The 21,425-nt window shown below is 38.7% G+C and overlaps 2 protein-coding genes across 2 annotated transcripts in view; one reads left to right on the top strand and one right to left on the bottom strand.

Annotated features, from left to right (window-relative positions):
* Positions 1-5,276, bottom strand: part of LOC103523431 (histone H3.v1-like) — an 8,637-nt gene extending 3,361 nt beyond the window's left edge. Inside the window, exons 1-6 of the mRNA XM_008488477.1 lie at positions 5,202-5,276; positions 4,597-4,805; positions 2,941-3,121; positions 2,458-2,653; positions 2,080-2,177; positions 1,344-1,745 (exon numbers count right to left, since the gene is read on the bottom strand). Coding sequence (XP_008486699.1) covers positions 1,344-1,745; positions 2,080-2,177; positions 2,458-2,653; positions 2,941-3,121; positions 4,597-4,805; positions 5,202-5,276 — 1,161 coding nt within the window. The remainder of the gene's footprint in view (positions 1-1,343; positions 1,746-2,079; positions 2,178-2,457; positions 2,654-2,940; positions 3,122-4,596; positions 4,806-5,201) is intronic.
* A 1,121-nt stretch (positions 5,277-6,397) lies between these two features.
* The window catches only part of LOC103523421 (cleavage stimulation factor subunit 1), an 18,074-nt gene continuing 3,046 nt past the window's right edge, over positions 6,398-21,425 (top strand). The window contains exons 1-9 of the mRNA XM_026832926.1: positions 6,398-6,665; positions 7,096-7,295; positions 7,708-7,862; positions 8,413-8,643; positions 9,298-9,454; positions 14,885-15,034; positions 15,849-15,955; positions 16,565-16,825; positions 18,650-18,899. Of these exons, the coding sequence (XP_026688727.1) occupies positions 6,589-6,665; positions 7,096-7,295; positions 7,708-7,862; positions 8,413-8,643; positions 9,298-9,454; positions 14,885-15,034; positions 15,849-15,955; positions 16,565-16,825; positions 18,650-18,899 (1,588 nt within the window). The 5' untranslated portion in view covers positions 6,398-6,588. The remainder of the gene's footprint in view (positions 6,666-7,095; positions 7,296-7,707; positions 7,863-8,412; positions 8,644-9,297; positions 9,455-14,884; positions 15,035-15,848; positions 15,956-16,564; positions 16,826-18,649; positions 18,900-21,425) is intronic.

Genomic DNA, 21,425 nt, shown 5'->3' with positions numbered 1-21,425 from the left:
GGTATGAGCTAGAGACTTGAAATTTGGTATGTAGTTCACAAATGTGACAAGGATGTAACACAAAACGTTTAGTTGAGATAGGTGCTACGGTCGGCGGTATTTTGACCGCTTTTTGGCGGTTTTCAACTATACCGACTATACGGTTAGAGATATTGTAAAAGTTGGGTTAGGAGAACACCCAAATAAGCATCATTCAGTAGGATAAGGTAAGTCGTGTGATGTTCACACCAGATTTTTAGTGGTTTACTGTCTACCTAACCCATCATTTCAAAAGTTACCGCTACTACATATTAACATTGACAAACTCAACACAGATTATAGTCTGTCTAGTATAGGATGACAATTTCGACACTGATGGAGCTATCTAAAGATAAAGCGGTCATAACGCTAAAGTCAGGCTAATAAGTTAATATGAGTAAACTAGGTGTTGTGGTTCTGGAGATGGGTTATAGCTTGTCGTCGAATGGCGTGTAAAACCAATTTCTAAAAACCTAGCAGTTATAGGTACACTGAAGTTCAGCTTTTTCCCCTACAGATTTATTCGAGATTGACAGAAATTTCTAAGAAATATCCCCCTTTGACGTATAATACAAGCATTTGATTGATTCTCATAGTTTGAGTCTTGTCACATTCCCAAGCTAAATGACACAGACTATACAATTATTACATGCGCAGTGTAGAGAAAGACAGAGATGCGAGGTCTAGCACTGGCTAGAGTAGGATAGAGAAGGAATATTGATAGTGAGTTGAATTTTAACTACAGAACCGGTTATCAGGAGTTGATAGTGTTCAAGGTCACGCGATAACCAATACAGATATGTCATTGGTGCTTCGGTGGCGTAGTGGTCAAGACACTCGCGTGGTAAACAGGAGGGTGTGAGTTCAAAGCCCAGTCGAGGGAAGGAATTTTGTGTGCAATTGAATTTGATCACATAAGTAATAATAGAAGGGAAGGGTTAGGTGGTAGAGAACGTCTCCGGTGTTAACCTTACCTAGTGGTTACTTTTCACTCAAGAGTCTATTATTATATTATTTTTTCTTCAATATTTTCCCTCCAGTATTCAAATCATTACAGATATCAAATCATCGGAGGATGCCAGCCTGAAATTTCCCTTGCTAAAGAAATAGCCATGATTGAGTACAGAGGGCATCCACTCGTAAATTTTTTGAAGCCAAAAGCAAATATCAGCCCAGGGCTGATTGAGAGTCTGACGAAAAACGCCGATTCGGTCTGAACACGGAAAAAAGCGGAAAAAAAGGAGAAGGGCTGCCCTCACATAAAGAAATACATTACTTTCCTTCCTATAGGATAAGGAAAGTAAAAAATCAATCTTAAATCTTACCTTAGATCCAACAGCACTAGGCGGTCTCAGTCTACTCAGGGAGCTACTACGCTGCTTAGCTCCTTCAACATTAGCACTAGTCGTCTTTAGTGGAGATGGTCCCGTCTTTAGTGGAGATGAAGAGGAGAAGGAATGGTTGCGCGGTATACCACCTCCAATATTGGACGAGGTGGATTTAAGTGGAGAAGGGCCCGTTTTTAGTGGGGAAGGTCCAGTTTTCAGTGGAGAAGTGAAGATATGTTTGCGAGGTTTAACACCTGCTGTCAGATTAGATTGAGGAGAGGATGAGGAAGGTTTGATAGTGTTGGATGTGTGGATAGGAGAGGTGGAGGTGAAGGAATGGTGGACGAGTTTCTCTGGCGTGGAAGAGGCTAGGGGAGGTACTGAACTGGTGCTTTTTGACTGGAAGAGAAATAAAGGGGGGCATTTAAGATATTTTAAGGGGCCGCCATTTTGAATCAGGATGTGGAATGACTTTTTTTCACGGGTGTTTTGTTGCGTGTCAGGACAAAATGCTAGCAATTTTATAGGTACTCACAGCTAGTATTAAAGATGACTTGGGGGAAAAAAAAACACTCAAACTCCGTTTTCTCATGACTTCATGTAGGTCTGGTTCAATCCCTGGATTTATAGCAATTTTTTTATGATTTTGCGGAGTATTATGCATTACAGACAGTGGATAAAGTATCAATATGTTTTTTATTCGAAATTATTATAATGATCATTGAAAACTTACTCTGAGAACTAGTTGTTTGATGGGACTCTTATGATAGGAACTCTTGTACATAGCTGAAGGCTTAGCTTGACCTTTGCTTTCTCCCAAGTCCAATTTACCTGTGAAGGAAAAATTAAATCAATTATTTTTTATTAAATCTTCTCCTTCGCCTTTCCCCGTGTTCAGACGGGGTCGGCGTTGTTCGTCAGCCTCTCAATCAGTCCTAGGGTGATTGCTTTTTACGAGTGGATGCCCTTCGCACTCAACCTTTATTTCTTCAGTAAGGGAAATTTCGGGCTGGCACCCTCCCTGTTCAAAGCCCCCCAGTCAGACCAAGCTGGTCTACTCCCTGTTTAAGGTCCCCAGCTAGAAAAAAAAAAAACACCCTGTATAACTCACCAGGTAGTACGTTGCTAGATTTGATCATACTCTTGAGCGGTGCCACAGCTTTCATTGGACCCTGTCTAGGTTTAACTCCCGTGGTAGATCTTGTATTGGTGGCTAGGACTTTACTGTTGGTTCTAAGTCGGATTGAGGGTGAGTCCAGAGGTTTCAGAGCGGTCTTGGAACAAACGCGTGCCGGTGTGGACATGGCCTGGTATGATTTTAGGGAAAAAAAAAGTACGACTCATATAAACGGATTGACACTCTGAACTTTTTTTCAATATCTACGACTTTTTCGGTTAGTAGGCAGTTAGTACAGTCCCTCATTAATCTAGTGAGGGTTCATTTTTGGGCGTTGTACCATTGCTTAAACACTGAAAATTACCTAATTTCAGTGTTAAAACACTTAAAAATTAATTTAAAAAATAATAATAATAATAATAATATCTCAATCTCTTGATATCTATTAAAGAATCCTGTTTTCCAACTCTTTCTCACCTGTTGAGCTTGCTGTTCTTCTTCTCTCTCATGTTTACTAAAGAATTCAGCACTCCTCCGTTTGAATGCAGTCAGAATCTTTTCCTCTTTCTCGTACATGGATTTAGATTCATTGAAAGAATTCTCTAACTTTGAACATAACTCTTGAAAACAAGGACTGGTTGGTGTGGTTGTGGATGTGCTAAAAAAAAACAATGCAAAATTATTAAACAGGAAAAAAATCTGAATGTACCATGAGAAAAGAACTGTACTATCCTGACAAATTATTAAATTTATTTTATTTATGCAACACTGAACTAAACATTGTCTTATGTCTATGGTGGGTCTTGGTGTTTGAGTGAGTGACTCTTTGAGACATCCCTTGCTGCTGGTTATTTCAAGATGCACTAAATCTCGTGAGGATAACTGCGCAGATTTAGCTGCAAATAAAGAGCTGCTTTTCACAGTGGGGAAAATCTAGATATAATACAGGGTGACCCAGCGTTACCTGACGAATTCGCTTTGCCCATAACTTTGTTATAACTTGCCATAGCTTGTTGAAATGAACATCACTGAGTTCAAAACAAAATAAGGTTTTGTTACAATGTAAACGTGGACCCCGTAACATCGAGCTTTCGCAGTGGTGGCATTTCTTAAGAGTAGTGAATTTTTGACTAATGCTCAGAGGAAGTTTTGCACCCATCTTGATTTTCCTCCCTCCTCAACTGATCCTAGCTCGTGCTACCTTTTTTTTATATGGAAATACGTTAAAAACAAGATCTATATTTACAAGACAAGGATTCTGGATGAGTTCACTGGTACTTTTCATTGATAAATTCGTGCGATTTTGAAAATTTGGACCGATTGCAATACTTTCATTACTAGTATAGCTCCGCTATACTGTAGTAATAGAAAGTAAAAAAAGTTTGTAATGTACATTGTACACACTGTGTGCTAAGGCCGAAACTTGGCCTGGCGTACTGCCACATTGATGTAAACTTGTAGATAGATAAATATTTATTAAAGAATTACAAGTGTATGTAAGTATCATTTAGACTTGGACCAGTACAAGTGTAGGTTTTATAGGTATAGTTATAGACCTGTTGTAGACTCAAAATCAACTCCTCAGTCTCTATCGTCTTCTTTGAGTCCGGTTTATCCTTCTTTTCTTTATATGTAGTTTTTCCTTTTTACTTTTCCTTATCCTATAGGAAGGAAAGTAATGTAATCGGGTCAAATTTTCGATGGTCAGTTTTTAGTGCCAAAACACGTTTTGAGGTCCCTAGAGCCTAAATCCAAAGTTTCAGCCATTGGTCCGTGTGTGTGTGTGTGTGTGTGTGTGTGTGTGTGTGTCTGTAAACAAAACATCTCGAGAACGGTAAGAGCTGGAGACTTGAAATTTGGTATGCAGCTGTAAAATGTAACAAGGATGCGACACGAAACGTCACAAACAAAATGCTCCAAAAAGTAAACCTTATTTTGTTATCTTTCATTTATTTATTTATTATTATTTTTTTTTGTTATATATATAAAAGAGTGATATTTAAAATAAGTATCACTCTTTTATCTTGAAAATTGAACGTGTAGCATCATTTTAAAAACTGTCAGGTAATGCTGAGTCACCTTGTAGAAATACAGTTTGTATTAAAACAATTAAAATTATCAAGATATACTTACTTGGCCTGACTATAATCACATTGAGACTGACTGAGAAAATTATTATTATCCATCTTCTTTTCTCCGTTAATATTCATAAGTCCCATTTCTTCAATCATGTTCTCTTCTTTACTAATGTTGAGAAGATTGTCATCGAGAGATGAAACATTCAGAATATCATTTTCACTCAGTGTAGAAGTGTTTGGGCTTTTGTTTTGCAGATCTTCCTTCTGTGGAAAAAAATGGAAAACAGATTGAGGCAATTACAAACAAGGCAATTTGTTACTGAAGTTTTTCAAAATAAAGAGATTATTAAAAGTTGAAAGATGGAGAAAAACTCCCTGGCCAAGAAGTGCCAAGTGCATTAGGTATCCTATACCTTCATGAAATGTTGCTTATCTTCTAGTTGCCCAAATTTGATTAACTAGAAGAGTTGATTTCAGTCCGGGGGCCACAAAGTGAGTTCAAGTTTAACTCTTGGATTATGCAATTTGATGGGTTGATTTTTAAAAATTCCAAAAATTTCAACCAAGTCTGAAACTTAAATGGAGTTTATACTGGCCTCAATGGAATGGACTAGCCCTGTCCTCTACATCAATAAATAATAATCAAAGCTCATGTCTTACCGAGTTACAGATCATTGTCATATTCAGTAGATTCATTTCATTTTCTTCTCGCTTAGATTGTTTCTGAGTTTGCATCATAACAAGTGAGCAAATGTCATCAAATGGATTCTGAATCTCACTGTTGATTTTATCACATACCTTCGTTTTGTTTTTTGTGGTTTTTTTTTTTTTTTTTTTTTTTTTTTTCTCCTCTTTTTACACCTATGAAAACTGATCTGTATTTGCTTCCTTCTGAATAAAGATCTTTTAATTAATTATACTACCTTCTTGAAAATAAGCACACATCCTCTTTAAACCCATAAAGTACAAAAGACCTTGTGTTAGACTGCCAGGGTGGTACTGTTTAGTCCGATTCGAGGAGGAATATTCTATTTAATTTATTCTATTCCAAGACGGATTTCTCATTCCTTGGCTTAAAAACAGAGTGGACTGGATAGCATATATAGGTCATAGCATATATTTGGTACTGATGAACAAGTCTGTGTCTTAGCATGTCCATCCTATGGTCTGTCTCTCATCAGATGGGAAAGAGGGACACAATACTTCCCCTTTTGGTAAGATACTTTTTTTTGTAGTTGAAATAGAAGTGTGGTAGTGGTTGTACCAAGTCCACATTTTTTCACCAATAGTGGGGATCAAACTAGGGACCTTCTGCATGGCAAAAGATTAACCGTGCCCTTAGGTCTTAATTTAACCGTATTAAAAGGTAAGTATACTTACATGAGGAAATCATTTCTGAGAATTGAAGAACCTCACAGCTACAGTGAGCTTGAGTCAAGTGGAGTAATGTATTTTGATGTTTTTAATCCTTGATCGGTTTCGATTGAGAGCGTCCGGTGGTAAGAGACAGAATATAGAAGATACTCTTCTTTTTGTCAAATTAAATGGTAATATTGGTAATTTCAATGAGAAAAACAAAGAAAAATTCAATGGAAAATGGAAAAATTTATCAAGATTTTCATCATTTTCAAGAAAACCAACGGATTTTTGTTTTGATTTTGAAACCGTGCTTGTTCGGTCGGAATCGTTCAACTTCGGAAAAATCAAGGAGGTAAAAATTCATTGGATAATGTGAAAGCGCACTACGAAAAAGTGGAGCCAAAGTAATTTGTAAACGGACCTTTCTGCAAATTTTAAGAGCGCATGCGCACTTTTGTTTGTAAACAAAGGTTGCCGCGAATTTTTAAAAATTTGCCGGAGTAAAAATTTTGCCATCGACTACCCTACATCGACTGCGTGCTATAATAAAACTGTTAACAATAATAGTAATAATACATCGACTGCGCGAAGCGTAAAGAGGTCGGTCCGTCGAAACTTCTTCCTTTTAAAACAAGAACCCATCTTTGTCCTACTGATTGCTGAATAAGTACCTAGTTCCGATATTAAAATGTCCGAACAAAATGAACAGAAGTCCAGTGCGGAGGTATTGAGGCGACAAGAAGCATTGTACAGACTCATTATCAGGTAAGTGATTGTATGCCCTAGGTCTTAGGTCTTTATTCTTCCTCTAAGTCTTAGGTCCCAGTTGTTCAGCCTTAGCAGACGTCCACAACGTAGCCCCCAAATCCTAGGCTCTATGGGCACACTGGTGCAAGGGTTGATTTTCTCAGCAGGTGTTGATGGTCCCGGGTCTATGGTCATTGTTGTGGATAGGTACACCACAATCAGAAAAATAGTGAATACACCACACTTCAAGTCTCTATAATATCATTTGATCCCAAAAACTAATATACCTTTAGGTGTCAAACATGCTTCCCAAATTTTATGATACTCAGATAAACTGATCAGGAGTTACGGAAAAAGACGACAGAATTACCATCAGGACAATGGTGTTTAAGAGGGGGTAACAGTTCAAAAACATTACTGTAAATACTGTAATTTTTCTTCTTTATAGTCAGCTGTACTATGATGGACACCACCCGATGGCAATCACACTTCAAAGTTCCTGCAATGTTGTTGAACCTTGTCCTCCGTCTGACCGGTTATCTCAATTGGTTCATATAGGTCTCGCTCATGAACCAGACAGAATGAAGCGAATGGAACCGTCAATAGGGTTGAACCCTATTCAGGAAATTCTTATTGGTCCAGGATTAGGTAAATACCTTTCTTAGATCTAGTTATTGTTCCAATAGTTTTGTGGGTAGTACAAGTAATACAGTGAACTGTATAACTTGCTTAGAATAGGAGCCAATTTTGTATTCATACTCTTCATTCTATCTTATAAATTACAGCACCAATTATTTCAGGAATAGGGAACTGAAGAAGATAGTAAATGGTTATAAGTAAGAAGCATCTGAATTCCCCCCCCCCCCCTGGTTAAAAAGTGTAAAATCCCCCAGGTTAAAAAAAAAAAAAAAAAAAAAAAACATATTCTTGGAGTTCCTCTTCTAACAAAGGTTGGAAACCATCCTGGCTTCAAAAAAGAATAACCCAAAAAATATTGAGAAGAATGACATGTTTGTCAAACTATGGCATTTGATACCAATTATTTTCTTGCTTGTTTCAGATTTGGAATTTGAATCAGATGTTGATCCTTCAGCTCCAGAGCCAGCCCAGTATGAAACTGCCTATGTAACTTCACATAAGAGTCCATGCAGAGCCGGGGCATTCTCTATTGATGGACAGCTATGTGCCACAGGCAGTGTTGATGCTTCTATCAAAGTGAGTATCAGCATGACCTACCCATCTACCAATATGTCAATGTCAATGATACTTAAAATAATTAGCCATTTGCAAGATCAGTTGCAAATTATCAACTTAAATAGCTCAGAAGGTAGTATGCCTCCCTTGTGAGTGCTAGGTCACGAGTTCGATTTCCAGGCAGGGGAAACTTTATCATAAACAGGTAAGGTTCGTTCTGGAAACAGCTGGCTTTCTTCTATCCTGTCCTCCTTCACTCTTCAATTTCAGGATGATAAGGCTTCTATTGTTATAATTCTTTCCATCGAACCTCTTTGCATTAAAAAGGGTTTAAATAAATTGATTCCTTTTCTTTATTAATTCGTTTTCACCTTGGCAGCTAGGACCGTCTGGCTGCCTCTCACATTTCATAAAAACACTATTTTATTATTATGACATGTTAAGGTGGTCTCTTCTTGATCCCTTGTATGTCGCATCCATTTTTGTTTAGGACTAATTGGACTGGAAAAAACTCCATTTATTAGAATATTAAATTTATATTCCAACTTATTCCCTTTCTTTTTCCCCTCAGATCCTAGACGTGGATCGTATGTTGGCCAAATCCTCCATGGAGTCTAGCGAGCCTCAGAACGATCAACAGGGGCACCCTGTCATTCGGACCCTGTATGATCATATAGAGGAGGTCACGTGTCTAGAGTTTCATCCATCGGCCCCTATACTGGCCTCGGGGTCCAAGGATAAGACGGTGAAGATGTTTGACTATTCCAAGTCCTCAGTACGGAAAGCACACAAAACTATACAGGTAAGAAGGAAATCTACAGGGAGCTTAACTCCATATACAAAAAGCCCACTCCGAGGCTTAGGTGTAGGGGCTTGCCCCAAAGGATGGGTTAAGCTCGAATCTACGAAGTTTACAGACTTTCTTTCAACTTGGTTAGACAGGTCGTACGTGTGTACAGCTAGTTCAAGACATGAAATCTGTGAAAACTTGTCCTCATATTACATATTATGTACGATCTATCTAAAGACAAAGATGTAAGACCTAGTCCGACGGAAATCTGCAGACAAATCATAGTAAGATGTAAGCTTAAGCTAGCGCAATTTGAAGTTAGTAGGTAGACAGTTTCGTATACGAGCAATCTCAATGGTCACACAAGCAAACAGCGATGGTCCTGGGTTTGATTCCCTACAGAGTCGATAATTTTTCGGCTCTGTACTTAAGGTGCGAGGTGTTCTGAGCCTCGTGAGGACAATTTAATTCAAAATTGAGTACGTAGTGTGGCGGCATTATCAGAGTAAAAAGAAAACTTCTATAGGAGAATCAATAAAGAAAGAATCTCTTGGTAATGCTGTGCTACAAAAGTTGTGAAGAGGCAGTCTGTTTTAGCGCTGAGTGTCTCTTCCAAGATGAATAAAATGCATTGTTTCTAATGAAATCTTGTGTTCTATGACCTAGGAGTCTACATTTGTCCGCTGTCTCTCATTTCATCCATGTGGTGATTACATGGTGGTGGGTACTGATCATTTTGTACTTCGTCTGTATGATACAACTACCACGCAATGTTTCGTGTGTTGTATGCCCTCCAGTCAACACACCAAGGCTATCACCTCGGCAAGGAGATCACAGAGGCCCCAACTAAAAAATAAAAAAAAATCGAAAATTTTCACATAGGCCGTTCTTCTTGGGAACGATTCATATATATTGTGGATTGTGGTTCAATAGCAGCATTGTTTTGGTTGGCTGAACAGAAGTTTTCTGAATTTAGATATTGTGTACTGTAGTGGTGTGTGCTGAGATTTTTCAAAGGGGGAAGCTAGAAACCCATTGACAGTCTTTTCTTCTTTTTCTTCACCTTTTCCCATGTACAGATGGGGCGGTGTTAAGCATTAGCCTCTCAATCAGCCCTAGGATGATTGTTTCAGGCTGACATTTGGTTTGGACCACAATTTTTTTTTTTTTTTTGAATGGATGCCCTTTGTCTTCAACTTTCCACATTTCTTTACGAAGGGAAATTTCAGGATGGTACCTATTCTCCCTGTTTAAAGTCCAACACGCTCATGAAGGGTATGTTAAGTTACCACATCATTAGCCTATTTTCCTTTTGTAATGTTAATGCACATTGACATTAGGATTTTCCAGGGGTGGGGATAATAAAATGGAAGAAGTTTTGTACTTAGTGGGGGTAAAAATTGACTTTTTTAAGAGGTTTGACAGAGGGAACTGTAACTGCTATGGTCTTATCATCCCAAAATCAGGATAGGAGAAAGCCAGCCGTTCCAAGAACAAACATCATCCCATCAGGACAAAATCTGCCCCGGGCGGGAATTGAACCCGCAGCCTAGCACTTATAAGGCAGACGCACAACCAACTAAGCTAACTAGGCTGGTGAAAAATTGACAATAAAAAAAAATCAGCTTTATGAAATTTTAAATTTTACTGCCAAAACTTCCTAATATAAAACAAGATGGCGGATTGTAATGTGAGAAAAAGGTCTGTTTTTCATTCCTATGCCGCACCGATGCGACGTCAACTTGACGTTCACTCTGTGTCAGGAGTGGGGGTAAAATGTGGAAATTCAATAAATATGCCAAAATCTAGTGGAGAAACATTTTTTTTCATCTCCCTCAATACAATTACAATATGGCGGAACCTGAAGCTACTTGAGACTCGCATCAGGGATTTAATTAATTATATTTATTTGTATTTTTATTTTACAATGGGGCATCAGGGATTTAAGACACAGTGTTGATGCTAAAGTAGGGGAAGTGGAATGAAAAACACGTGTCACTTCACATCCGGTTCACATCGCACCCATGTTGGAATGAAAAACAGACCTATAAGCTACCTTACAAAATTTGTGAAAGGAGAGGAGGGGATGTTAATGTACATTAACATTTGAGAAAGAAAAATTTGAATTAAGCTAATGTGCATTAACATTAAGAAAGGAAAATACGCTACATTTTCCACACGCCGAACGCCAAGAAAGGGCGGGAATGGCCTATCTCAACCCGGTACATAACCACAGCCTGAGGTAAGAAGCTTGTTACCAAATGGAGGGTAAAACTTTTGCGACTAAAAGCTTAGACAGTAATACAATAGTGCTATCCCATTAGTACCTGTATTAAACAGGGAATCAGGTTAATAAGTGGATGAAAGGTTAACAGAAGGCAAATAGCATGTGTAAAGGCAACAAAAATTCATAGATCATGGCATGCAAAATTTTACACCTACCTGTCTGTTTAGGCAACTGAGCTTGAGGTCTTCAATCACACTTTTTGACTGGAGAAAAAGTACTCCTATCGATCACTGAATACTGAACTGTGATTTTTAAAATATGGAACAAGAAAATTAACTTTTTAAGAAGAATTAAGCTTAAGCATAAGCAGAAAATAAAAGCGTTTTTTAGTTTTTTACTCTTTAGTCTTTTTCAGATTTTCAACTTTCATTACTTTCAACCATTTTTCTTTTGTTGCCAGTTGCCAGAACAAACAAATTTTCTTTCAAAGCTGTTATGCTCGCTCGAAAAGTTTAAACATGAAAATTTTATTAATGTTTGTGAATATTAAAATAAGCAGTTCTTTTTGAGCTTAATAGAAATATGATTTATTTCATTTATTAAAAGTTTGGATTTTTTATGTATATTTTTATCTTTTTTTGTTTTGGGAAAAATAGTAAATACCATAAATTTTCATTGGAAGCATAACTCTTTTTGGAATATATTGTGGTGGTAACACTGATGACTCTGATGACTTTTTGCTTTTGGTGAGCGCGAATTTTCAAAAATATTTTTTGTAAAAATTAAAAATTTGTGAACGTGAACGAACTGGATTGTTGGATTCCCTTTTTTCTTGTAGCATTCTAGCATTTTCTTCTTAATTTTCTACTCTTCCATTCGTTTTTCCAAAAGGATAAAATGTATTTAGGGCATTAACATACAGACACAGGATTGTGAGAGTCAACTTTAATCTGAGAAGGTCCACATACCTGAATTTTCAAAAATATTTTTTGTAAAAATTAAAAATTTGTGAACGTGAACGAACTGGATTGTTGGATTCCCTTTTTTCTTGTAGCATTTTCTTAATTTTCTACTCTTTCATTCGTTTTTCCAAAAGGATAAAATGTATTTAGGGCATTAACATACAGACACAGGATTGTGAGAGTCAACTTTAATCTGATAAGGTCCACCTTTAACTCCATAGTTTCTGCAGTCTTGTAGCTAAAGTGATTGGTAAGTTCTACTAAAATCATTTGAAATACTATCAATATTAATGATTCTAGGTAGGTACATGTCAAACAATCTGTGATGCCCAAAAACTCCCCAAACCCATTAATTTTCATGGAAAATCTAGGGTAATGAGAACTAACATTTGGACATTTCAAACAATCTGTGATGCCCAAAAACTCCCCAAACCCATTAATTTTCATGGAAAATCTAGGGTAATGAGAACTAACATTTGGACATTTCTCTTTTCAGATCTTTCATTATGTCCTCAAGATACAAACCATCAGCCAAGTATGGTGCCTCAGACAAGAGAGAGTTTGTCGTTTATGACAAAGTCTTTGCTTCGTTTTCGAAACGCCTGGCGTTCTCCTATCCTGTCCTCCTTCCCACATTGCTTTTGAGACGATAAGACCTTAGCAGTTACAGTTCCTCTATGATCTGAGCATTGAATTGAATTTGTACTTTTTTGTACATAAAAGGTGTAAACATTATGCCGTTTTTAGAGCTGTACTTTTTCACCATTTCTGCTTCAAAGCCGTGGATTATGTACATAAAAGATGTACACGACCGTTTTTAGAGATGTACTTTTTCACCGTTTCTGCTTCAAAGCCGTGGAATTTTCACGCCTTTCTACATGTTTTATTCAACTTCTCTCATTATTCCAGGTATTACGTGACGGAACTCAAAGCCCGTCTACCCGCCTCCTACCAGGCCAAATTTGAAAACTTGGCCGCGCTCATACGTAACGGAGCGGACTTTGTCATGGAGAAGTTTGCCTCTCTATTTGAATTTCCCGAGGACATTTCATTCTACGAAGCGTTCTATCATGAACTACTAGCGTTTATAGAAGAAACTCGCGGGGTGCCTGTAGGTGACGTTATTATGCTGACTGACTAGAATCTGGTTCCGAGACGGATAGAATCCGGTTCTCTACCCGCCTCCTACCAGGCCAAATTTGAAAACTTGGCCGCGCTCATACGTAACGGAGCGGACTTTGTCATGGAGAAGTTTGCCTCTCTGTTTGAATTTCCCGAGGACATTTCATTCTACGAAGCGTTCTATCATGAACTACTAGCGTTTATAGAAGAAACACGCGGGGTACCTGTAGGTGACGTTATTATGCTGACTGACTAGAATCCGGTTCTGAGACGGATAGAATCCGGTTCTGAGACGGATAGAATCCGGTTCTGAGATGGATAGAATCCAGTTCTGAGAAGGATAGAATCCGGTTCTAAGAAGGATAGAATCCGGTTCCGAGACGGATAGAATCCGGTTCTAAGAAGAAATGCGCATAGCGACCGGTGCCAGCATGGTAGGTAAACATTGGATGTTAGGATTATTGAGATATTGGGAAAATCCTACAATGCTGCATTGAGCACCCAAGTTGTGACATAATAACACAAAGAAACTGCATTAATTTACATTTATATGGGAACAGTGAGATTAGGCTCTTACCTTTTCTCCTCTTAGTTCGGGAACGACTTTGAGATCTGGACCGTCTGGTCATGTGGAAATCATCATCATTTTCGTCATCATCATCTGCCGTGTTCTCATCTTCAGGGATACTGTCGTAGTCTTCATGGTCATCTTGACTGTCATAGCCTGGAAAATATCAAAATAAAAATAATATTAAAAAATGGTTAATATAATAGGTAGAGAAAAGAAGAATAAATATAATAGAAAGAAGAATAATAATAAAAATCTCCTACTTACAGAATACACCATCAATCAACACATGGAACAGAGGAATAAATACTCTATCTGGAAGGGAACTATCAAAGTACAATTAAAAGTCAGTCAGTTCGCTTTGAAGGTAGTGCAGTTAACTAATAGCTTTTAAATTTGATTCCCAACTGGGATAAACTTTATCCTAAAAATACAATATTTATTCTTGTAATGGTTAGTTTCTCCTATCTTGTCCTTCTCTCTTTAATTTTAGGATAATAAGACCTCTATTGTTAGAGCTCTGACTCGAGTTTTGCCCAGTTTTTAGGCTTCTTCTGGGCAACTGACTATTGGGTTGTTGTTGTTGCTGATAGTGACAGTGGGGGTGGGGGTAATGTCACCTGATCATAAATCAGCTAATTCCTCAGATAAACTACATTAGGGACTGTTTCAACAATTTCGTTCACTCACTTCCCAGTTTCCACGGCTTTAGGGATCTCAATTTGTTTGTGGTAAAGAATGTCCCAGAAGTGCAAGTCTACCCAAAGCATTTTATGTTCGGCATTGTTAAGATCATGACCGGTTTCAAGGTCACTAGGTCCGGTCAATACATAGGATGTCTAATATAAGTAAACCTAACAAAAAAAACTTAGTAAATTTGAGACCAAAATAGAGTCACACTTAAGGGATCTATTTCTTTTCAGTGTCATTCCTTACCTGGCTTGGTTCTAGCATTGTCTTTTCTCTCGTCATCATTAATTTATACTGCTCACATAGGACTGAAAAGTTCCTTTACTCCAGCAGTAGGCTACTACTATTATTGTGGTCAAATTCTCAAATTATATTGATCAAATTCCATATCTCGGCTGGGATTGAACCCACGCCCTCCTGTTTACCAGGCGAGCGCCTTGACCTTTGGGTCATTGAGCATTGAGCTCTTAGAATGAAGTGACAAATTCAAATCACATAGAGCAGAGAGCATAAAGCTCTTGGTCTCTACTTCACTCTGTTCTTAGCCTTACACAAACCACCACTTCTTGCTGTTTTATCAATGTTTTCTGTTCTTGGGATGAAAAAGCCACAGTTTTTTTTTTCTCCCTTTTTGTGGCCCCTTGGGAAGTAAAGTTAACCAATAATATTTCTCTTTCTTCTTCCTCAGATACTCTTCAGATGGTCGTATTTATTGTTCTGGTAGCAAGGATGGTGATATTAAGATATGGGATGGTGTGTCTAGCAAGTGTGTAGCTACGTTCAGTAAGGCACATGATGGTGCTGAGATCTCTTCACTTACCTTCACTAGGAACGGTGAGTTTTGAAACTATTCACTTGAAAGAAAAAAGAAAAGTTTGATAGAGGTGACTGTAACAATTAATTAGACTTACTTTATCATGGACACTCGTTGCTTTAAGTTGAAAGTCCAGAAGAGGTTAGGTAGTAGTAGTAATAATAATAGTGCTTATTTATACTGCTCGCATAGGACTGAAAAGTCCCTTTACTCCAGCAGTAGGCTACTACTATTATTGTGGTCAAATTCTCAAATTATATTGAGGATAAAATTCCATACCTCGGCTGGGATCGAACCCACGCCCTCCTGTTTACCAGACGAGCGTCTTGACCACTACACCACCGAGGTAGGTAATGAAGGTTTTATCGTCTCGAAATAGAAGATAGAAGGAGGACAGGATAGGAGAAAGTAGACGTTCCAAGAACGAACCTTATCTGTTTAGGATAAAGTTTGCCCCAGACAGGAATCAAACCCTCGGAATAAAATTTGTCCCTTGCGGGAATCGGACCTATGATTTAGCACTTACAACACAAGGCAGGAGCACTACCCTTCAGTCTAAGTAGGCTGCCTTTCACAAGCTTTGAACTCCTAAAATAGCTTGGAGAATAGCGGCTCTGCCTTGTAAGTCTGCCGGGTTTGAATTCCACCGGGGGCGGATTTTATCCTAAACAGTTCGTTCTCAGAACAGCTGATTTTCTTCTACCCTCTTCTTCTTTCTTCAGTCTTCTTTCTCTCTTTGATTTGGGGTGATAACCTCAGTTACAGTTCTCTCTATGAAACTTCTTAAAAAAAAAATATGGAGTGCAACAAATTAACCCCATCTCTCCCCCACAGGTAAATACCTTCTCTCATCGGGAAAGGACTCTCTGGTGAAGCTCTGGGAGTTATCCTCAGCACGTTGTCTGATCGCATACACTGGAGCCGGATCCATGGGTCAACAGGTAATAATAATAATATTGAAGTTCATTTTATAACACATTAACAATAAAATGTTCTTTTGGAATACTTAAATTTTAAGTACTAGAGTACTTTTAGGGAATTCTTCTTAATTGTTTTTCTTCTTAAATTTTCTTCATCTTCTTTATTAGTTCGAGCTGACCCTAACAGTGGACGCTGATGTAGGATTAAAGCAAGGGAGATATATATCTTCTTTATTAGTTCATTCTTAAGTTTCATTTATATTTCATTGTTTCTTGATAAGTGGAATTCTTTTATTTTTAATTTCATATTCTTTTTCCATAAATACTTCAATCCATTTATTTATAATATCATAGGTATAATAAATTTACAAGTATGGAAAAATTATTCTTGATGACACCTGTGCATATTTTTATTGATGGAAATTTTTAGTTTATTATTATTTGTAGATTTTTTATTTTTATTTTTATTAGTATTCTTTTCTTGCCTTGTTAGTGCTAAGTCGCAGGTTCGATTCCCGCCCGGGAAATTTAGAAATCCGTTCTCGAAATGTCTGGCTTTTTCCTTTAAAAAAAAAAAAAACGTAGCAATGAAATAACTGCTACATTGGACTCATGTGCTCTGTGTTTTAGCATGTCTCTTTGATTTCGGCATCACCTTATATTCTATTAATCTATTCTACCCAAATAAATCTATTATGTTCTCCAGGAGGGGGTGGGGGAGCGCGGCGCAAAGCAGCTGCACCGAAAAAGAAAGGACCCAAAGGTCGCAAGCCGGCGCATGTAGATTCCGACCTTGAATTTGAAGAGGATGCACAATCCGGTTTGTTAAGCAATGATGAAGATATGACCGGGGTACTGATGAGGACTAGGAATCCGGCTAATCTACTCAAGGTAAGAGGGGCTGGGTTCGATTCCGCGCAGAGACAAAAATATTACTCTTAACTTTCTATTTCACTCTTCAATGCTCTTATTTAGGTCCATGTTGTCTGGCTAGGGGACGTTAAACAGAGAGTTAAGAGGGGCTGGGTTCGATTCCGCGCAGAGACAAAAATATTACTCTTAACTTTCTATTTCACTTTCCAATGCTCTTATTTAGGTCCATGTTGTCTGGCTAGGGGACGTTAAACAGAGAGTTGACTAGTGTCTGGCTGTGGGACTATAAACAGGGAGATGAACAGCTAACCCTAACCAGCCTAGCTAGCTGGCGTAAGAGGGGCTGGGTTCGATTCCGCGCAGAGACAAAAATATTACTCTTAACTTTCTATTTCACTTTCCAATGCTCTTATTTAGGTCCACGTTGTCTGGCTAGGGGACGTTAAACAGAGAGCAGACTAGTGTCTGGCTGTGGGACAATAAACAGGGGGAAGAACAGCTAACCCTAACCAGCCTAGCGAGCTGGCAGTTCTTCAAAGGGTTCTCTCTGCTTCAAAGGGTTCTCCAAGCACAAGTCCTCACGATGGTTGACTGCGGTTCTGGACAAACCAATTAAACATGGCTAGAGACCATCACCCCGGTGTATGGTAGGGTAGATACAAAAAGATATCTTTTCTCTATTCTGCCATTACGGTTCTGAGAAGGATAGAATCCGGTTCTGAGAAGGATAGAATCCGGTTCTGAGAAGGATAGAATCCGGTTCTGAGAAGGATAGAATCCCGTTCTGAGAAGGATAGAATCCGGTTCTCAGACGGATAGAATCCGGTTCTGAGACGGATAAAATTCGGTTCCGAGACGGATAAAATCCGGTTCTGAGAAGGATAGAATCCGGTTCTGAGAAGGATAGAATCCGGTTCTCAGACGGATAGAATCCGGTTCTGAGACGGTTAAAATTCGGTTCCGAGACGGATAAAATCCGGTTCTGAGAAGGATAGAATCCGGTTCTGAGAAGGATAGAATCCGGTTCTGAGATGAATAGAATCCGGTTCTGAGACGGATAGAATCCGGTTCTAAGAAGGATAGAATCCGGTTCTGAGAAGGATAGAATCCGGTTCTGAGAAGGATAGAATCCGGTTCTGAGAAGGATAGAATCCGGTTCTCAGACGGATAGAATCCGGTTCTCAGACGGATAGAATCCGGTTCTGAGACGGTTAAAATCCGTTTCTGAGGAGGATAGAATCCGGTTCTGAGACGGATAGAATCCGGTTCTGAGACGGATAGAATCCGGTTCTGAGATGGATAGAATCCGGTTCTCAGACGGATAGAATCCGGTTCTGAGAAGGATAGAATCCGGTTCTGAGACGGTTAAAATCCGTTTCTGAGGAGGATAAAATCCGGTTCTGAGACGGATAGAATCCGGTTCTGAGACGGATAGAATCCGGTTCTGAGAAGGATAGAATCCGGTTCTCAGACGGATAGAATCCGGTTCTGAGAAGACTGGCTGTGGGACAATAAACAGGGGGAAGAACAGCTAACCCTAACCAGCCTAGCGAGCTGGCAGTTCTTCAAAGGGTTCTCTCTGCTTTCAAAGGGTTCTCCAAGCACAAGTCCTCACGATGGTTGACTGCGGTTCAGGACGAACCAATGGCTAGAGACCATCACCCCGGTGTATGGTAGATACAAAAAGATATCTTTTCTCTATTCTGCCATTATCTGCGGTTCAGGACGAACCAATGGCTAGAGACCATCACCCCGGTGTATGGTAGATACAAAAAGATATCTTTTCTCTATTCTGCCATTACAATTCGGCGAAAGCTAAAACAACAACATTCTATTCTATAGGAATACATATTCAAAGAGCTCGACCTGCACGAGACGAACGCTCAAGCTCTGGCCAAATACGAGGACAGTGTTGCCAATATTCACTACCGCTCCAATACAATCACCGCCGTGTTGCCGGATGACTCGCTGGTTGAGTTTCATATCCGGCCTAAGACGAGCACGCCGGCTCAGCAGTTGGGACCGGCTGATTTGTCAGCTATCCAGGCACGCGTGGAAGAGTTTGAAAACCTGAAGACACTTCTGGAGAATGGTAAGTTGGGATAAGTTTGAGGGGTTTTGTTCCCTTAGTAATGCAATTGCTTGGTAGTCAGATTAGAACTAGAAAGGCAGTTCTGGAGAATGGTAAGTCTGGGAGGGAGGGAGGGAGGAGGGGACGGACTAATTTGTAGTGTGTTGGTTTTGGCTCCAAATTTTCGGAGGTTGGCCTACGGTAAAGGAGAAAAATAAATCTCGAGGCAGGGGACCCGTATTCCCTCGGACCCCCGACCCCTTCCTAAATACGGCCTTGGATTAAGAGGCTGACGAAATACGCCGACTGACGTCGCCGCCCCGTCTGCACACGGGAAAAGGCGAAGAAAAATAATTGTTATCATTGTTATTGTAATCTGGCTGGGGGACTGAAAGCCAAAGTTAAACTTTAGTCTAACTTGAGATGAAAAATGTTGCCAATTTCATGTCATTTCTCGAAATAACTGGTTACATTTCATTAAATTTGGCGAGAATGGCAAGATTTTCATTCAAGTTAAACTAAAGTTTATCTTTAGATTTCATACATACGACGGTAAATGTTGAGAATAAGACAGACTGAAGACAATTGTGCCCAATCAGACGTTAGATTCGATGCTTCTGTGCAACTTGAGAGCCAGTATTTTGTTCATAAATACGGGTGTTAGTGTAGAGTAGTGTAGATGTAACTTCAAGGAAGTAAAAAAAAGGAAGGAATTTTAATTGTGTTAAGCATAAATGCTCGTCACAAATGTCGTTCCCTGCGTAATGCACTTCGCTAAATTTTATGACTTGACTTGGACTCGAATCACCAACCTCCAGATCCGAAGTCCACCGTGCTAACCACTACACCACTGAGGTTGGTAACTTTAAGGAAGTATGTAGTGTGTACCCTGTACCTAGTACTTTATAGAACCTCCAAAGTCCAAATAAATTCTTTCTTCAAGTCTTTGCCCGAATGAAAAGCTATCCCCCTTGGCCGGCTAAAATTATGCCGCAAAAATTTGAACTGAAAAACAAGTCTATACTTTCTACTTGTATTGTGTACTTTTACGGAACAAGACAAATTGGTAAGTTACCTCAGGGTGTGTTTATGTACCGGGCTGAGATAGGCCAATAAGCCTTCATGAGCATGTAAAGTTGGCAGGAAATTCGAAATTTTGATTTTTTTTCCGCAACTTGTACCTACAATCTGAATTCATTTTTTACTTTTTATCTCTAATTTGCATGTTTATATTATACTTTTCATTTATATTAGATATTACAAACAAGCGAATTACAAAGCAAACAAAATTAAATATAAAATAAAATTTAAAAATTGCTGCCGGGACAGCTATCTCACCTTGTCCGAGCTCATCTCAACCCAGTACATAAACACACCCTCAATGTAAAGATCCTAATTTGTTCTTTGAATTTAGTGTTTTAAGATGAAAAGTTATCTTTCAGTTATTTATATTCAATTGTGGAAAGCAGGGTTGGAAGGGATTGAAAGAAGTCCAGTCCATGACAAAGTCAAGTACCTACCAGGATCCAAAAAATATAATGGTAAAAAATAATGCCAATTTTTTTCCTCTTGATTGTTCCATTTAATTAAGTTACCAACCTAATTTCCTCCTACCCTTTTGTTTACAGGTGAGTGTAACTTTGTTGACATCTATGATTACAAGGCCAACAAGGAACGGTTCCGAGATGTCTGTCAATCTTCCAAATCCATGAAGAATCCGTTTCAAACTGCCCTCGATGAAATTGAAGATGATGATGGTAGCCTAGATGATCCTGATGTAGACTATGCTGATGAGGCTATCGAATTTGATGCCCCGATCAAGGATATGGTGGAGAGGAAGCAGAAGATTATTATTATTATTATTATTATTATTTTCAACAAAATTCTCAGATTTATTTAAAATTCAGTACAATTCGAACAGCCATTACATAGGTAATAGTAGATGGAATAAAAAGAATAGATACTGAATAGGGATAATTATGTAGTGGAAGGAAGGATAGAGATAGAGTATACAAGTAATGCTTTGGTTCAGAAATTTTCTCTGACCACCCGAAGGGACAATAGGTAGATCAGTTGCGCTTACTTGGGTGATATTGCAAAGTCATAGAGCAGGAAAAATGAGGACCTACGGAACTTTTCTTTTTCTTCTACGACTTCTAGATACCGAGATAAATCGATTTAAAAAATACCGGTAAATCGTGAGGTTTGACGTCTTGGCATACGCTTCGTTTGTTTGCGTGCAAGCGTTTCTGCGCATTTTGACGTGAAATCTGACGTCACAACTCTTTGAACTTTTTCATTAGAACGGCAATTAAAAATTGAATTTTCAACTTCTTACAGTTATTTTTTCGAAGTTTTGACCTAGGATTCGGATTTTTCACAACTTTTTACGTAGAAATCGACCTTTTATTAATAATATTTTTCCAATTGCAACTCCTCCATTGCTCGAGTATCATTAGAGTGACCATAATTTTTTTGGCCCAAAGCGGGACGCAGTCCTTTTTGGACGAAGGGGGGGGGGGGGGGGGGGGGGAGGTTCTATACATA

The sequence above is a fragment of the Diaphorina citri genome, unplaced genomic scaffold, assembly GCF_000475195.1.
Source record: "Diaphorina citri unplaced genomic scaffold, Diaci psyllid genome assembly version 1.1 scaffold83, whole genome shotgun sequence".
Taxonomy (NCBI): domain Eukaryota; kingdom Metazoa; phylum Arthropoda; class Insecta; order Hemiptera; family Psyllidae; genus Diaphorina; species Diaphorina citri.
The sequence above is the reverse complement of the archived record's forward strand: the minus strand, read 5'-3'. Positions and strand labels throughout refer to the sequence as shown.